Here is a 15,414-nt window from a genome sequence, read left to right as displayed (position 1 = left end):
AACTCCACGCTCTAACTGGTACTGTTCTCTTAGTCTTAGCAGTACATTCTCCCTTTCTTTACTGAGAGAGGTCCTCATCTTTTAAGACTCCTTCTCAATTGTCTTTTGTCCAAGAAGCCTTACTTACCTTTCTGGTCTTTTATTCTTCTGTGTGTCCATAACACCCCATTTAGTCCTTGCTATGTTGTCTCTTTCTTATAGTTTACCATTTTGATTCCCAACCTCTTGGCCAGGTTGTAAATTCTTTGATGGCAAAGGGCCAGTCTCATTGACATTGTCATCCCTGCCTCCAAGCACCCCCCAATCTCTAATTGTGAATCTCTCATATTATAGTTGCCAGATAAGTATTTGTTGAATTGAATTATGGTACAAATCTTCGGGAAACAGAGAGTAATCTGGAAAGACAGACTTTACCATCTAATCCAGAGTAGAGTTTGGAGAACCCCAAAGTAATAGTGCTCATGGCTGTGGATACTGTACAGTCAGTCCTCCCTATCTGCCTGTTCCAAACCTGCAGATTCAACCAGTGTTGGGTCCTGTACTATGTCTGTGATCTATGAGATTTGAGCATCTGCAGATGCAGATTTTGGCATCCGAGGCAAGTCCTGGACCCAATCCCTGCAGGTACTGAGGGATGACTGTATATGTGATTGATCTTGGGGGAGATGAAAAAGATGCAAAAATGTTTTTTCCAATAGGGAAAATGTATCTTACTATTCATCTATTAAATTAAAGCTAAACAGAAAGACACCAAGTTCTCTGTGATTCAGGAAATGGTGGTCACATTTGCAGATGATTCTGACCCGCTGTGCCCTTTTCTTTACCACCACCCTTCCTGCCATTTCTTGTTAGCAGGAAATTTTTACACTTGCCTTTCACCAGCTGCTTGTAATTCTGAGTATGTAAAGGAGAGAATCCAAACTAATGGGTGCAGATGAGTTTTTGAAATTCCAAATGGGCAGTATGACAAGAGTTAGACTCATTTTTGACCACTCCTTTATAACTATTTACCTAGCACTGTGTTGGGTGTGGTGAAACATAAGAAAGAAGTCCAGTTCCATGGGTTCATTTTCAAGGACATGCAGTATAGTTAGGATATAAAGACTCCCAGCCCAATATGAAAAGTATGAAATGCTAAAGCAGGTGGTACCATCTGAGTATGTATGTTATAGTGTTTTAGATGGGAATCACTGTGAGTAGCAGCAGAAAAGACTTCTTAAAACACAAGACTGGACTTTAAATATGTGAGTAGGACTTGAGTGAGCACAAATAACTACAGAGGGAAAGATTACTTGAAGTTTTATTTAGAAAAATCCTACAATGGGAAGATCAAGAAGCCAAGAAGCTGCTCAATTAGTGAGGATTGCAGGATGTCTTCAGGGCATAATTAGGACACCACTGTGCAGAGAAGTACACTACGGTTAAGATATAAATTGGTAACCGGGTTTTGCTTTTTCTCTCTGCTCCAACACTGTAGTTCGTAGGCTTTCTTACTTTTCAGTACATTGAGTACCTACTGTTACACTGGCTATGAAGACCAGCAGTGCCCCCCTGGATCCAGAGCCCTGCAAACCACATTCACTTTTGGCTCAATGCTGATCACGTCTTGCTTGCCAGGAGGAGGAGTCGTGAGAGTGTGGGTCAGGGAGAGGCAAGAAAAATCTGGAATAGGAATAGGGCTTCAATATCCATCATCTTCAAAGGGTTTTCCTAGCTTTATTTGTCGACTTCTGTTATGCCTCTTCTGAAGGGTCACCTTCATTTGTCCCAGTGCTCTGAATGGTGACAAACAGAACTATGTTGTTTCTTTCCCAACGTCTGTTGTGTTCTGTGTGCCCTGTTGAGAGTGGGGCCACCACCTCAAGTCACACCCACACCACTAAACCCTCACACTACCATAAACTCTAGGAGGTGCTCTAATTTCTGTCCAACTCACTCCGCATTCATCTTTCATTTATTAATCTGCCCGCTAAGGATAAAATCATCAGAGTCAGGCAGATTCAGCCACTTAAAATGAGTATATTAGTTAGTCTTTCTGAGCCACAGTTTACTCTTCTATAAAATGGAGCTAATAATGTCTATGCCATGGATTCGTAATTAATATTATTCTCACCCTGTTTATTACAATGGTCTCTCCTAATTAATTTTTTCTTCACACTCAGCTAGAATAATATTCCTAAATGCATATTTAATTGGGTCACTTTTCTGCTTAAATTACCTTCAGTGGATCTCTGTCCCCAAGAAGAAAAATTCCAGACACTTTGATAGAGCATATAAGCAGTTTTATTATTTCATCTCTGCCTATTTTTCTAAGCTTATCCAGTTCATTCTTTTCTACCTGATACCTTTCCACTCATCCTTTAATTCTCAACTCATATATCACCTTCTGTCATTTTTCTAGGAAGAAATAGTCAATCGTTCTGTTTTTCCATTGTGTCACCGACTTACAATTTTTTAACTTTTGGATATTCCAGTCTATTATTATTAGTCACTTAACATCTTCCCCTCACTAAATTATGAGCCTCTGCAATAGTCACTTTATATCCCTAATTCTTAGAACAGTGAGTGGTCCACTCAACACATTTGTCGACTAGATGGATGGAGCATGGACAGATATATGAATGAAGAAATTTTCTGCTCCAACAGTGTTATTATTTACACATACTAGCAGTGCAGCCATCAGGATGCTCACATTCTAGTGTTTTCATACTATAGTTGCAACTTCCCAACATGCAGTCACTTGGAGAAGAAAAGAGCATTCATGCTGTTCTGTTACTTCTCCGTGTACTACCTGGCAACTTCACTGAAACACAAACATACCTCACACTGCTTTTGGGATAAGCTTGTGGACCATCCAGGTGGGGCAGGCTTTCATGGATCATCAGTAGCCTTTGAGAACAGTTCTCCTTTGTAACGCACACAAGACTGCCTCATCCTCCATATTGCATCTGGTAAATGAACTGGCTCTTGGGAAGACCTAGTCATCCAGGAAAGTGTCCACGTTTAGAGAAACAGGATGCTTTCTAGATTTTCATAAAGACTGCGCTGCATCTAAAAGTGATTTCTTAGACCCATATGCTGGCCGTTATTCCAGATACACTACAAGAAAGAATGCATTCAAGGAGATTCTTGTGAGCGGAGACAGTTCAGAGACCATCCTGCTTCAAGATATCAGTAATATTATTAAGTCATCTTTGTTTTTTATTCTCTTAACAATTCAATTTTAACAGAAGTTTCACTCTAAACTTATGTGAATAGTAATTGCAATAACTAATAAACTAATTTAGCTTTTCATATGTGGAAGCTTATGACGTGTGTGATCAGAAGCAGTTGACAAGTTTTCATTTGCAACCTGATAAATAGACACAGGCTAATTGTAGTTAAAGTCCTATAGATAAGAATGTATGGGCTCCCCTTACCTGAAATCTTTAACGAGGCCAACTTCTTTCCTGTGAGCAGAAGATCTTGTTGATCTGGACAGGTACTTTGGTCTCCTGGTGTTTGCCTTTTGAGTCCATTGTCCCTTGCAAGATGTTGAAAATGAGTGGTAGTAGAATTCATAAGAGTAACCAGTGTGCTTCTGAAATATTTCATAATACATATACAAGTGTATATATGTATTTCATATATATATATATATATATATATATATATATATGTTTTTTTCTTCTCTTTTCTTTGGCTGACCTCTGCCATCATGTTCAGAAATCCAGATACCAGTTGGTCTGGCCTAGTGCTGCCTTTATTCTGGCCTAGTGCTGCTTTTATTTTGGTGCTTACAATAGAAGAAGAGGGAAACGTTTGTAAACTTTTTTTCTACTTTAGACCATCACTCAGGCAACTTTCTTTACCCATCATTTGCCACATTCTGCAAAAGATTACACATATGCCTCAGGAAATCAGGACCCAGAATCAAACTGTGACGTCAACCAAGAGCCAGGAATTAAGGGTTTATTTGTTAAATTGTTCATGTCTAGGATAAATATAATTTCCATTTTGTCCAGGAATGTCCTAATTGATACCTGGGTCCAGGCAAAATTGATAATAGCACCTTCTATCACTCTTAAAGTGCCTTGATTTTCATAATAGCTACACAGTCACTGTTCATAACATTCGTATGTGAAATTGTAATCTTATATTTTAGATTGCTTTCTGACGATTCTTAGAAAATGAATTTACTTCTCCTCATAGTCTACTCTATTTATATTTTATGGCAGAAAGGCAGAAATTGGAACTCCCAAATAACTGCCTCTCATGGTCAAGGAGAAGATGGACAATGGGGTATTTGGTTCTCTTGCACTGTGTGTGACTCAGAGTAGGTCACCAAATGCATTCCCAAAAATTATTGATCATAGACTTGACATAGTATTTGTTGAGCACCAGGCCTCAATGTATGGCAGGCATGTCAGCTGCCCTTACATATGAAGTAGTAACATTGTACTTTCTTTTAGTCAATGAACTTTCATTCATGTTAACTTGAAAACAATGTGTTGAACCTGAGGAGAGGGTGAGAAGAGCTCATGAGTTTTTCCTATTAATATATGTTTGAAATATCGTAGGCATAGGTTATGATTTTGCTTTCTGGTTTTTAGATGCCCTGATGCCTTTGTTCAAAGTCAGCAGTATTAACTGTATGGTAAATCGCTCCCTTAGCCACATTTTTCAGGCTCTGAAGAATCATCTGCTTTAAATATGTCTCAATATGATCTGTGTATTGGACAGTAAAACTGTATCCATGTGGCATGAGTGCATTATCTTTACCCACTGGTATACAAGACATAAAATCAATGCACTTTCCTTCATTATCACCAGAATTATTTTCAGAGAACCAATTCTAAGATCAAGAAGATATCTCAGTGCTCTGCATCCTTGGGAGGATATATATTGAATGTTTGTTAGACAGCCAATCTGTCCGTTTGATTTAGATGATGGTCCATATCTTGGGGTTGATTGTGTGGGTGCCATTCTGAAGGACTCTCTGTTAGCCCCATTCAGGGAGGATGGATTAAAAATAGATTAGAACTACCACATTCAGCTTTCTCCATGTCCTCTGCATATTAATTTTCCATTCACTCCTCCCTGAACTTACAAACATCCACTCAGAAAAACCACTCTAGAACTGAAATTCCAATTGAATTAATCTTTTCTAGGTGCTAAAAATTTTTTATCATGGGGAATATTCTTCATCTGCCTATGTGTGCTATAAGGAAGAGTTTAATGTAAACATTATACTGTTTAATTTTACACACACACACACACCACAATAAAAAAATACAGAAGCAATATTTTAAGTGATAGTGTAAGAACAAGAACATAGAGATTAATGTGTGTAATAGTAGTAACTTCAAATGTGTTTACATCATTAACACATTACAAAGTATTCTAATTCAGTTTAGTCACTTATCAAGTATTGAGAACAGAGTGTAAATGTCACTTTGGTAAGCAGCAAGAAATACAATAATCACACTTCCTAAAGGAATTCATATTACCTCTGCCCATTTTCCCCTCAATCCAGAGAGTAACTGTCAGGGAAATCATGGAGACTTTAGCTTTTGCTTAAGGGAGTATATGTCTCTTGCCAAAATAGGATGATCTATCCCTTAAATAAAATATAAAAAATAACTCTTTAAATGACTCTTTCATTTATAATATTTTAGGAGTGCAAACCAAGGAGAGGAACATGAATTCTTTGGTTTGGAGCTTCCTTAGAGGTACCTAAATAAAATAAATTTAAAACTATTTAAACTATTTTGAATAACTCTAAAAAGATGCAGTCTTCCTCTTTTTAAAGTCAGACATGGGATCATTTTCTTTGTTTTATTTTTCTTCCTGAAACCACCATTCTTTGGTTTCAAAACGTTTTGAAAAGTAGAAAACATTTGCTTTAGTTATCAAAGCTTTCTGGAAGGAGTGATTTTTTGATGAAATTATCTGAATGAAATCCATGGGTGGTTAAGTGATACATAAATTCATTACTCTTTATCATCTTAATTCTTTTCCTCACCCTCATTTCTATTATTAAGGAAATATGGGTACATAGTAACAAAAGAGTTCTTCTTTATATTCTGTAGAATATATTAGTATATTCATATAGTACATTTTGATTCCTGAGTTCATGTAAAATCATATTACTAATGCCATAATAAAAAAAAAGAAACTACCCATTCCCAGTTTTTGGAACTACATTGAACTCTATTTGAATAATTAAAAATAAAATGCATATACATTGAAATGAATTATATTACTTCCACAAATGTCATATTTAGATATCCATGTATTCATTTACTTATTTGGAATTTTTAATTTTGAAAAATGTTGGGTTTTTTTTAACATCTTTATTGGGGTATAATTGCTTTACAATGGTGTGTTAGTTTCTGCTTTATAACAAAGTGAATCAGTTATACATATACATACATATACATATTAGAGATTTAATATAATAAGCAAAAAGAAATTCAGGGATTTTAAGATAAATTTAATTGTGCAACATGTAATGTAAGACTAAAAATAATGCATTATATTTTATTTGCATGTAGTTCTTTTACTACTAGATAAATGAAAAACATTTTCAATTCAATCTAATAGTGATTTCATAGTAATAGTAAATCAATGCAGTGATAGTGATTTTATAGTAAGAATTAACTTATTCTTAAATCTTTAAAGTCAGAATAAGTTAAAAACTATCTGCAGTTAGCTGATATTAGCCATAAATAGGCCTGTATAGGATTTGGATACAGTGAGCCAACTCATGGCAGGTTCCATATCTGATAAATCTTTTTATACTGCCCTTTCCCTGAGGATCCAGGGCTGTACCTTGCATATAGTAGGCACTTAATACATTTTGAATGAATTATTATCAGTTTTATGCTCCATTAAAAATTTAAGACCTCTGGGATCCAATAGTAGTTTATATCTTTGCATTAACTGACTTTTCGTCTTCCAGAACCTAATTAGTTCTCTATTTCCCTTAATCAGTGCTTATGAAATTTACCAAGTTAACTAAACACCTCTAATATTCCCAACAGGAATCATTTATTGCTTTAGTGGCCTAAGTGATGGGGCTGTTAGCATCTCTTTGGCTGACTGCTTTGCAATCTAGTTGCTTTCAGATGTGAGAAAAGTAATCTTAATATTCATACAGAACTTCTGTCTCTCTTCATTTCTTCCAATGTTGATCTGGCAGTGTTCTGTGGCCCAAGCTTATCCTCCACTTATTGAAACCCCAGATGTGTCAGAGTCACACAAGCAAGGTATTTGGGAAAAGGGTTAGGCTCATCAGTCAACCCCCCAAAATGTTCACAACTGCTGCTTATTTCAGTTGCCCCTCCCCAATCACCCCCCCACACACACACATTGGGGCCTCCATCCTAATTCCCACTTCTTTATATACCCAGAGTCACTGGCCAGCAGATTTTAAATGTACCAGTTTACCCTGAAAACAGAATATGATGTGATTGAATTAATTTATCATTGCTTGTTGGAAGCTTAACCCTCTTAGTTCAGCTCTGACTTAATATTGAAAGAATGTTTTTTAAATTGTGAATGCGTGGTCTGGTAACAAGATTTAAGTTGTTTCTTCACAGCTCTTTTGCAAATAAAATGATGAGCTCTTGGAAAAGCTTTATTAAGAAGAGTGTTTGGTATGCAAAGGAATGTCACAAGAGCAGGACTTGGAAGTCTTAAAAAAGAAAAAGAAAATCTATACATGTGAGAAAAACAACCAATGTTATTGTAGGTGGCTGCCCCAGCTGGCTTCCTCGACATCACCCAGTGATTATAACTGCCTTCACAAATAACACTCTGAAGTGTATAAAGAATTAGCTGTAGTCTTGTACGTGTTTGAGTATAGATTCAACTCCCAAATGTTTTTTCGAATAGGTATTCTAGAACTCAAAATCTTAACCAAATAATCACAGTTCTACAAATGTACCAATAGAAAAGGGGATTACCTGTAGTGAAAAACTATTAATTAAAATATGGATGATAGTATAATTATTTCTGGTTAATTTCTGGCTCATTTCTCCTAAAGACTACTTTTACAACTGTTGAACACCTAATAGAAGGCAGTGGTTCCAAATGTGTGCTACTAGAGAAACCTTCCTTCTTGGCATGTTTATAAGAAATATTCAGACCATGTGGGCTGTGTCACGCTCCCTACTCTTTATTCCATACCCAATAGCTCATTCCCAGGTACCTATTTGGCACATAACACAAAGACTACTCAAAGCCCAGTTATAAGGCAAAAAGTACTGTCCCCTGGTACAGTAAAATGATACTTTGCCACAAAGTCATGTCCAATGGCAACAGTGTAGACTGGACCTCTTATAACATGAAGGAGGTGGGCTCTGTCACGCTAGGAGCCAACACCACCACTCCTTCTGTTCTGAGATGTTCAAGACAGCAACACTAACACTGGTGCTGTACCTTTTGGTGACACGTTAACAAGAGTATTGGAGAAAAAAAGGGGGGTGGGTCAGCTTTTCTGTGAGGAATTGAATTTAGCTTGTTTAAAAGAGTATTTTTGTGACAGATTTTTCTCACGCATAGAAAATAACATTTTCTTGCAAAGTATAATGGTATCATTCTTTTCAGGCTTTCTTTGAAGTGGACAAAATAGTCTTACTCAGTTGTTTGTGTATTTTTAAATATTTGTTAGTTTTTGTCTATTTTGTTTCATTTGTGCTTTCACATTGCAGGTCCACTAACTTTCTGGTATATTTTCCGGATAAACAGGTCGCCATGGAGATGGAGGTTATTGGCCAGTTGATACTAATTTGATTGATAGAAGCACTCTCAACGGTAAGTATATAAATTAGGTTCTATTGGATTCATTATATTAATTAAAATTGTTAATTCTAGAGTGTCTGAGGCAAATTTTCTATTGACTGCAAGTGCCAAGACCCCCAGACTTAGGGTTTTAGTGGGAATAATAGGAACGTGAAGTTATTAACAAACCTGGAGCATATTCCACCAGGAGACAATGCCGATGAGGGTTGACACGTACGCAAAACAGTCAGAAAAGTCCAAGCATAGAGAATTTTACAAATGATGCTTGGCTGTTAACTATCTAGGTTTGAAAGTACTATATATATTTGAAATATTTCTACAATTTTATTGTAGAGAGGTGACTGAAACCCACTCACTTTCATAAACTGAAGTTAGTGGGACTTTTTCAAGAGTCAGAGTGCCAGGAGATTAAAAGGCAATCGGAATATGGACAATTGAGAAAGAATAGTTATTTCCTCACAGTTTCCATCCACTACTGAGCAGTGGTTATATATGTACAGGTGAAGCAAATGTAAGCCAAAGACACAGAACAGTATAGTCTCTTAAATTGTGTGTCCTAAAGAACACTAATCTTGGATAGAACTGCCAAATGGAACAACTGAAAATACAGGAGGCCCAGTAAAATTTGAATCCTTTCTAATTGCCTATGAATCTGAGATAAAGAAAAATACTGCAAGGGGTTACTATCTCAACGTACACAGGCACTTCAGTGTACATATCCGTAGGCAACTAGAAATAATGCAAATTTAACTGAACCTCCTTTATTTTTACTTATTAAATCTGACAATCCTAATTTTGGATCAAGTTTAGAAGTTTGCTATGGACTATTTTAACTTGCCCTTCAAAAGAAAATGAATTCTCTGATTGAAAAGAAACCTCAGCCCAAATTTGATGTTAACAGATAAGGATTTTTCTTTTCACAGGAGTCAAACTTCAGATGAAGAGCATGACAGTAATTGAGAGAAATGCATGTCACTTTATTTTTTTACTATTTAAGATTCCTAGTGAGAAATATAATTGTAATTAAATTTGATCTGATTACATTATCTCACAGGAGGAAGTCATGAAGATAAAATAGATGAATGGCATCCAGTGACTGTGAGCCAGTTTAGATAGATTGTTGGCATTACCCCTTCTCAATTTTCTGCTACACTTAATGATGGTTTAGGCATTTCCTGTTAAATGAATGGGGTGAACAAAGTACCTGAAACATTTCTAGAATCCCTACTGGAATAACTAATTATTACAGGCTACATGATTAATTAAGCTGACTTGATAACCTCAGAGAGGCACGGATGGTAGCGGGCATACTTAATCTATTTCCTATTCTATTTCGCTATCCAGTAAATGATAGTAAATATGTAATTTGCCTTTAGCTTGGGCTTTTACAAGCCAATCAGCAAAGGCATCTGAAAACTCTACCTTCCTAATTAAAATTCTACTAACGTCTTATACCTTAAGAAGGGGGTATATTTTCAAATTATATATATAAGTGAAAAATTGACTGATAAAACTCTAACCCCACCACACCTTTGCTAAGTAGGCTGCATAAATAAGAGCAAAAAATCTTGAAATTTCTTGAGTTTTTGAACCTCATATACAATGAAAATTTCATACATCTCCTCATGTAGTGACAGAATTAGAGAGATTTCCTATCTCTCCTTATACTTCTTGATTCACCCTTCAAAGAATTGTAATAGAATAATGGTTTATTGTCAGGATACTCAAGCCACTTGCAAATAAATTTAGACCTCGCTAATCATTTACTTTCTCTTACAACGTGTCACTGTTTTAAAAAAGCACTCTTGGAATTCAGATAAAGAAAAACAAAGCTATAGTTCATGTTTACTCTTGAAGTTGGAAGCCCTTAATTAAATTGGGGAAACTGAAGAGGCTTCCTAAATTATTTTCCGATGGCAGGTAGAATCAAAGCTAATATGTGGTGATATGGTAGTATTTTACTTGTATGATGCATTCAATCTTGTGGTCCACATTCTTAAAGCAGGAAAATCTTCAACTTCTGAAAATGTGATTTTGTAGTTTATATTTGTATGAAGGATAACACCAGCGAAAATTACTTCACTTCAATCCTTTTTTCATTGGGGAAGATAAATCACCAACTTCGTTTTGTTGGTAGCTTTTCCTAAAATTTTCAAAATTAGTAATTTTGGTAAAGAGATCTACAAACCCTGCAAAAGCGTTGTTATATTGACTTCAACCTTTGAACACTTAAGTTTGATAGGTGTTGATACTTTGGTGAAGCATTATTTAAAAATTAATGTTATTATTTTTTGTATATTTAGAATTGTATTAGGTATTCTGTAAAACATGACTTAAACTCTGTGTTTAGGAGAAAAAGCTGTGATTTTCCCTCTAGTTTTGATTTCCCTTAAGTAAAGATAATTACAGTGTCCCAGGGCTCTCAAGCTCTAGTCTACGAGAGGCTCTGCCCACCTACTATCTAAACATTATCTATCTGAAATGATGTTAAGGCCCTCAGACTAATCCCAAACCCCAGGTTCTAGAACTGACTTTGCCATGGATTAGAAATGTGTGAATCAAGTCACTTAAACTCTCTGGATCTCAGTTTTTCATCTGAACATAGAAAGTGTTAACCTAGATCAGGGTTTCTTAACTACAAAACTATTGCCATTTGGAACTGGATAATTTTGGGGGGACTGGATAATTTTTTTGTCGTTGGGTTCATCCTGTGCACTGTAGGATGTTTAGCAACATCCCTGGCCTTCATCCACTAGATGCCAGTAGTATTTCGCCTCTACCATGTTGTAACAACCAAAACTGTCTCTAGACATTGCCAAATTTCCCCTTGGGGGGCAAAATCTCCCCAGTTAACAACCACTAAGCTTGGTTAGCATTCCCGAAAGGTTGGTCCAGGGTACATGGGTCCCATGAGAATCTCTGAGAAAAAAGTGTTCCATTGTCAAGTAATCATTGGGAAATTCGTTTGGTACCCACTTCCTTTTGCCAGGTCCTCGCCTTCCACCTGAATACTAGAGGATTAGTCTTGAGAGAGCATCTCTGCTCCCTCTATACCCTTGAGTTTGGTGGGTATCTCACCTACTCTCAGGCTTCAAATTCCATCTATATGCCAGCTCCCACATTTATATATCTAACACAGACCTTCTAGCTGCCTCTTTACAATTCATCATAAGATCTCAACCCTGACATATTCAAGACTGAACTTTTGTTCTTGCCCCACTGAGCCTACCTGCCCTTTCGCCCTCTCCCTCATCCTAGACATAAGGACATTGCTGAGGCCTGAATCTGACTCCTCCTTTCTTTCCTGCCCCAAGTGCAATCTGCTTTATTCATTTACTTTCAAACTATATTGTGTACGTGTCCTCCTTGCTTGACTGAAGTTGCCACCATCTCAGTTTAAGCTATCATCAACTCTCACCTGGAGAATTCCATATCCTCTTAGCTGGTCTCTATTTTTCCACCACCAACCCCTCTCCACGCAGAGGGAAGAGATGTCTCCTTGGAGCAAATCAAGCCTGTCACGTTGCTGAAAACTCTTAAACCATCTGTGATTTTACCGAGGATAACTGAATGTGATCTACAGAGCTCATGGGAACAAGGTCCTGTTTCTCTTTTCAGCCTCATTTTGTGCCATTTCCTTTTTGCTCCCAGTGTTCCAGACACACGCACAGTCTGCTCTCAGTTCCCTTGTAAAGGAACAAGAACTAACTCCTAGCAACACTTCATAATTTAGCTTAAATGTCGCTTCTATAATGAGGCCTTTCGTGACCTCCCTCCTCTGTCCATGACCTCGTATCACATCCTCATGTTATACCTTTCTACATGAACTCTACTTTTCTTTAAAACACCAACTATAGTGGTAATGTTATATTTATTTGCTTCATGATTTGTTTCATATAAATCTTGTCCAGTGAATTGTAAGCTCCATGAGATCAACAATTATGCCCCCCTCTTTTTTTGGTAGGGAGCAATCAATATGCTAATTTGGAAATTATTCTCAGACTACACAATATACAAGAAGACCATGACATACACATTATTAGGAAATGATATATATGTGGCCCCATAAATACATTCTAATGGTTTCATAGCCTGGCTGTTTTTCCTTCTCCACCCTTCCAGAAAAATAGCTCAGAAATGGAGCTTTCACAACTCCCTTCTATTGGCTATGCCTTGATCTCAGGTGAGAAGTAACCTGACATTCTGTTCATGTCACAGTGACCCAGATGGGGTCCATGTTTCAGGAATGGAAGACAGAACATTTAATATATAGGAATTGTTTTTCTTCTCTGGTCCAACTAGTTGGGCAAACCTCTGACTATCTCACAACTGTGTATGTGTCTTATCTCATATTGTCTCTTTTTGCCGACTTGAATCCTCTCATGGCTTTTCCCCCTGCCTCCAGCTTTATTGGAAAATAATTGACTATAACATTGTGTAAGTTTAAGGTGTACAATGAGCTTATTTGATCCACTTAAATAATCCAGAATGGTGACAACCATAGTTAACACCTCCATCATATCATATAATTACCACTTACCCATAGTTTGATCACAACATCATATCCACAGCACCCAATTGGATCTTATTTATGGAATAATTGAATACATTCTCTGCCATTTCTGTGCTACCTCTCCTGGCATTGCATAGTTCACATTAGCATGTTCAAAATTCTGATATTTGAGGGAAAAAATATGTTTTCCACCTTAATTGACCAAGGAACCTTTTTCCCCCATAATGGTGATTAATATTTCATTTTAGGGAGCACTGGGCTAGATTATCTGTGAGATCTCTTCCAGCTGATTGACTATATAGTACCTTATTTCAGGGTGAAATGCTTTGAAATATTCAATACCATGTGAATGTCTGTTCAAATTCAAAGGCCTGTGAAATTATGAAGACTTATGTTGAGCTGAAAGTGTTCTAATAACAAAACCGTTATCCAAGAACACTGCAATCATGGGAGGGAAGTTAATTTCCCAACTAGAAGCTTTCATTGGATCTGTTTGTCTCCCCAGAACTGAACTTGTCAATCTTATGTTCACATTGTTTACCTGCCTATTGTTATTGTGTAGCTATTAGGGCTCAGCCATTGTGGCAATGAGACCAGGTTCTCAACATGGGAGCCAGGACTCCTGGATTCGATACATGGCTTTGTGTTCTATGTGATACTTAAGCACTCAGAGTACCAGTCTATCCATGAGCCTACTGCAGAATTTTTGAGGGCAAATATGATAAGACACATAAAATATTTTTGAAAGCCTACCAAGTATCATAAAAATTAAAGACCTTATTAGTAGTTACACTAAACCAATTTTCTAATCATTACTAAGACTTTAGACCCAACAGATTATGAAATCTATGTTTGCTTTTATTAAATTTAGTATAAAAAGGATGAAATCATTTGCAGTGATCAGATATCATGAAAATTAAGTTGGATGGAATGCTCATGTGATATTAAAAAAATGTGACTCCCTTCTCCCTGATTTTAATGAAACATATCTAGGTCTTGATGACTCTGACATTGGATACCCACACTCTTAGGCTAACACCAGGAACAGATGAATTAGGATACTGTATTTTTTTTTAATTTGGAAAAATCACATAGAATGAAATGTATTGGGCCGCATCATATCTGTTGAGCACCAACTCTGTGCCAGGGTGTGTGGTCAGTGTGATGCATCCGTTAACTCATGAAATAATCACAGTGCCCCGGAGGAGCTTTGTAAGCCTTTGAATTACACCGTTCAGCTTCTGAAAGGGGGCAAAAGTCACCTTGCCCCTTTTGGAATCAGGCTATCTCCCAGAACTCTTACCTACACAATCTAGATTTGTGAGTTCTAAATTTTTTCCTAATTTAGAGCACTCTTTTAATATATTTAGATATCTGGTTGATCATCATTATTTGCAGGTTCTCTTATTCATGAATTTACCTACTCTCTAAAATTTTATTTGTAACCCCCAAAACCAATAATTATGGTGCTTTTATGATAATCCTTGGACATGTGCAGAGCAGCCAGAAATTTGAGCAGCCCAGTGCTCACAAACTCAGCTGAGCTGGAACAAGGTGGCATTCTGCCTTGATGGTTCAGCTCTCATACCATGGATGTGTCCTTTCGGCACTACATTTAGTACCAATTTTTCACATTTTTGTGGGGTTTTGTTGGTGGTTTCACTGTTTAAAGCTGTCCCTAAATGTGGTGATGAAGTGCTTTCTAGTGTTCCTAAACACTAAAGGCTGATGTGTCTGATGGAGAAAATATGTGTGTTAATTAAGCTTCACTCAGGCATGAATTTATAGCGCTGTTGGCTATGAGTTCAGTGTTAATGAATCAACATTACATATTAAATAAAGCACCTTTAAACAGAAACCCACATGAAACAAGGCTGTGCTTTGATTGGTTGATAAAAAGGTAGGCTCCCAGGAACATGACACTGTGTTTCCTCTAGAAGCAATACTTTGTATTCCCTAATTTAGTATTTGTGATGTCTTTATAGAACACAACTACTGCAAATAACAAGGATCGACTCCATCTAAAGACACCATTGCACTTGACTTTATTTACTGCCTGTTCAATGTCAGATATTATGATTAGTCAGCCTTTGAATGGAGATTGGGAAATTAAT

At 36.8% G+C, this 15,414-nt stretch overlaps 1 protein-coding gene across 1 annotated transcript in view; it reads left to right on the top strand.

The window, feature by feature from the left end:
• LOC101282051 (netrin receptor DCC) overlaps positions 1-15,414 on the top strand; it is a 158,641-nt gene that overhangs the window by 34,423 nt on the left and 108,804 nt on the right. Inside the window, exon 6 of the mRNA XM_049698139.1 lies at positions 8,734-8,799. Within this exon, the coding sequence (XP_049554096.1) occupies positions 8,734-8,799 (66 nt within the window). The remainder of the gene's footprint in view (positions 1-8,733; positions 8,800-15,414) is intronic.

Source organism: Orcinus orca, chromosome 15 (assembly GCF_937001465.1).
Source record: "Orcinus orca chromosome 15, mOrcOrc1.1, whole genome shotgun sequence".
Classification (NCBI taxonomy): Eukaryota; Metazoa; Chordata; class Mammalia; order Artiodactyla; family Delphinidae; genus Orcinus; species Orcinus orca.
This window is presented reverse-complemented; position numbering and strand designations above follow the sequence as displayed.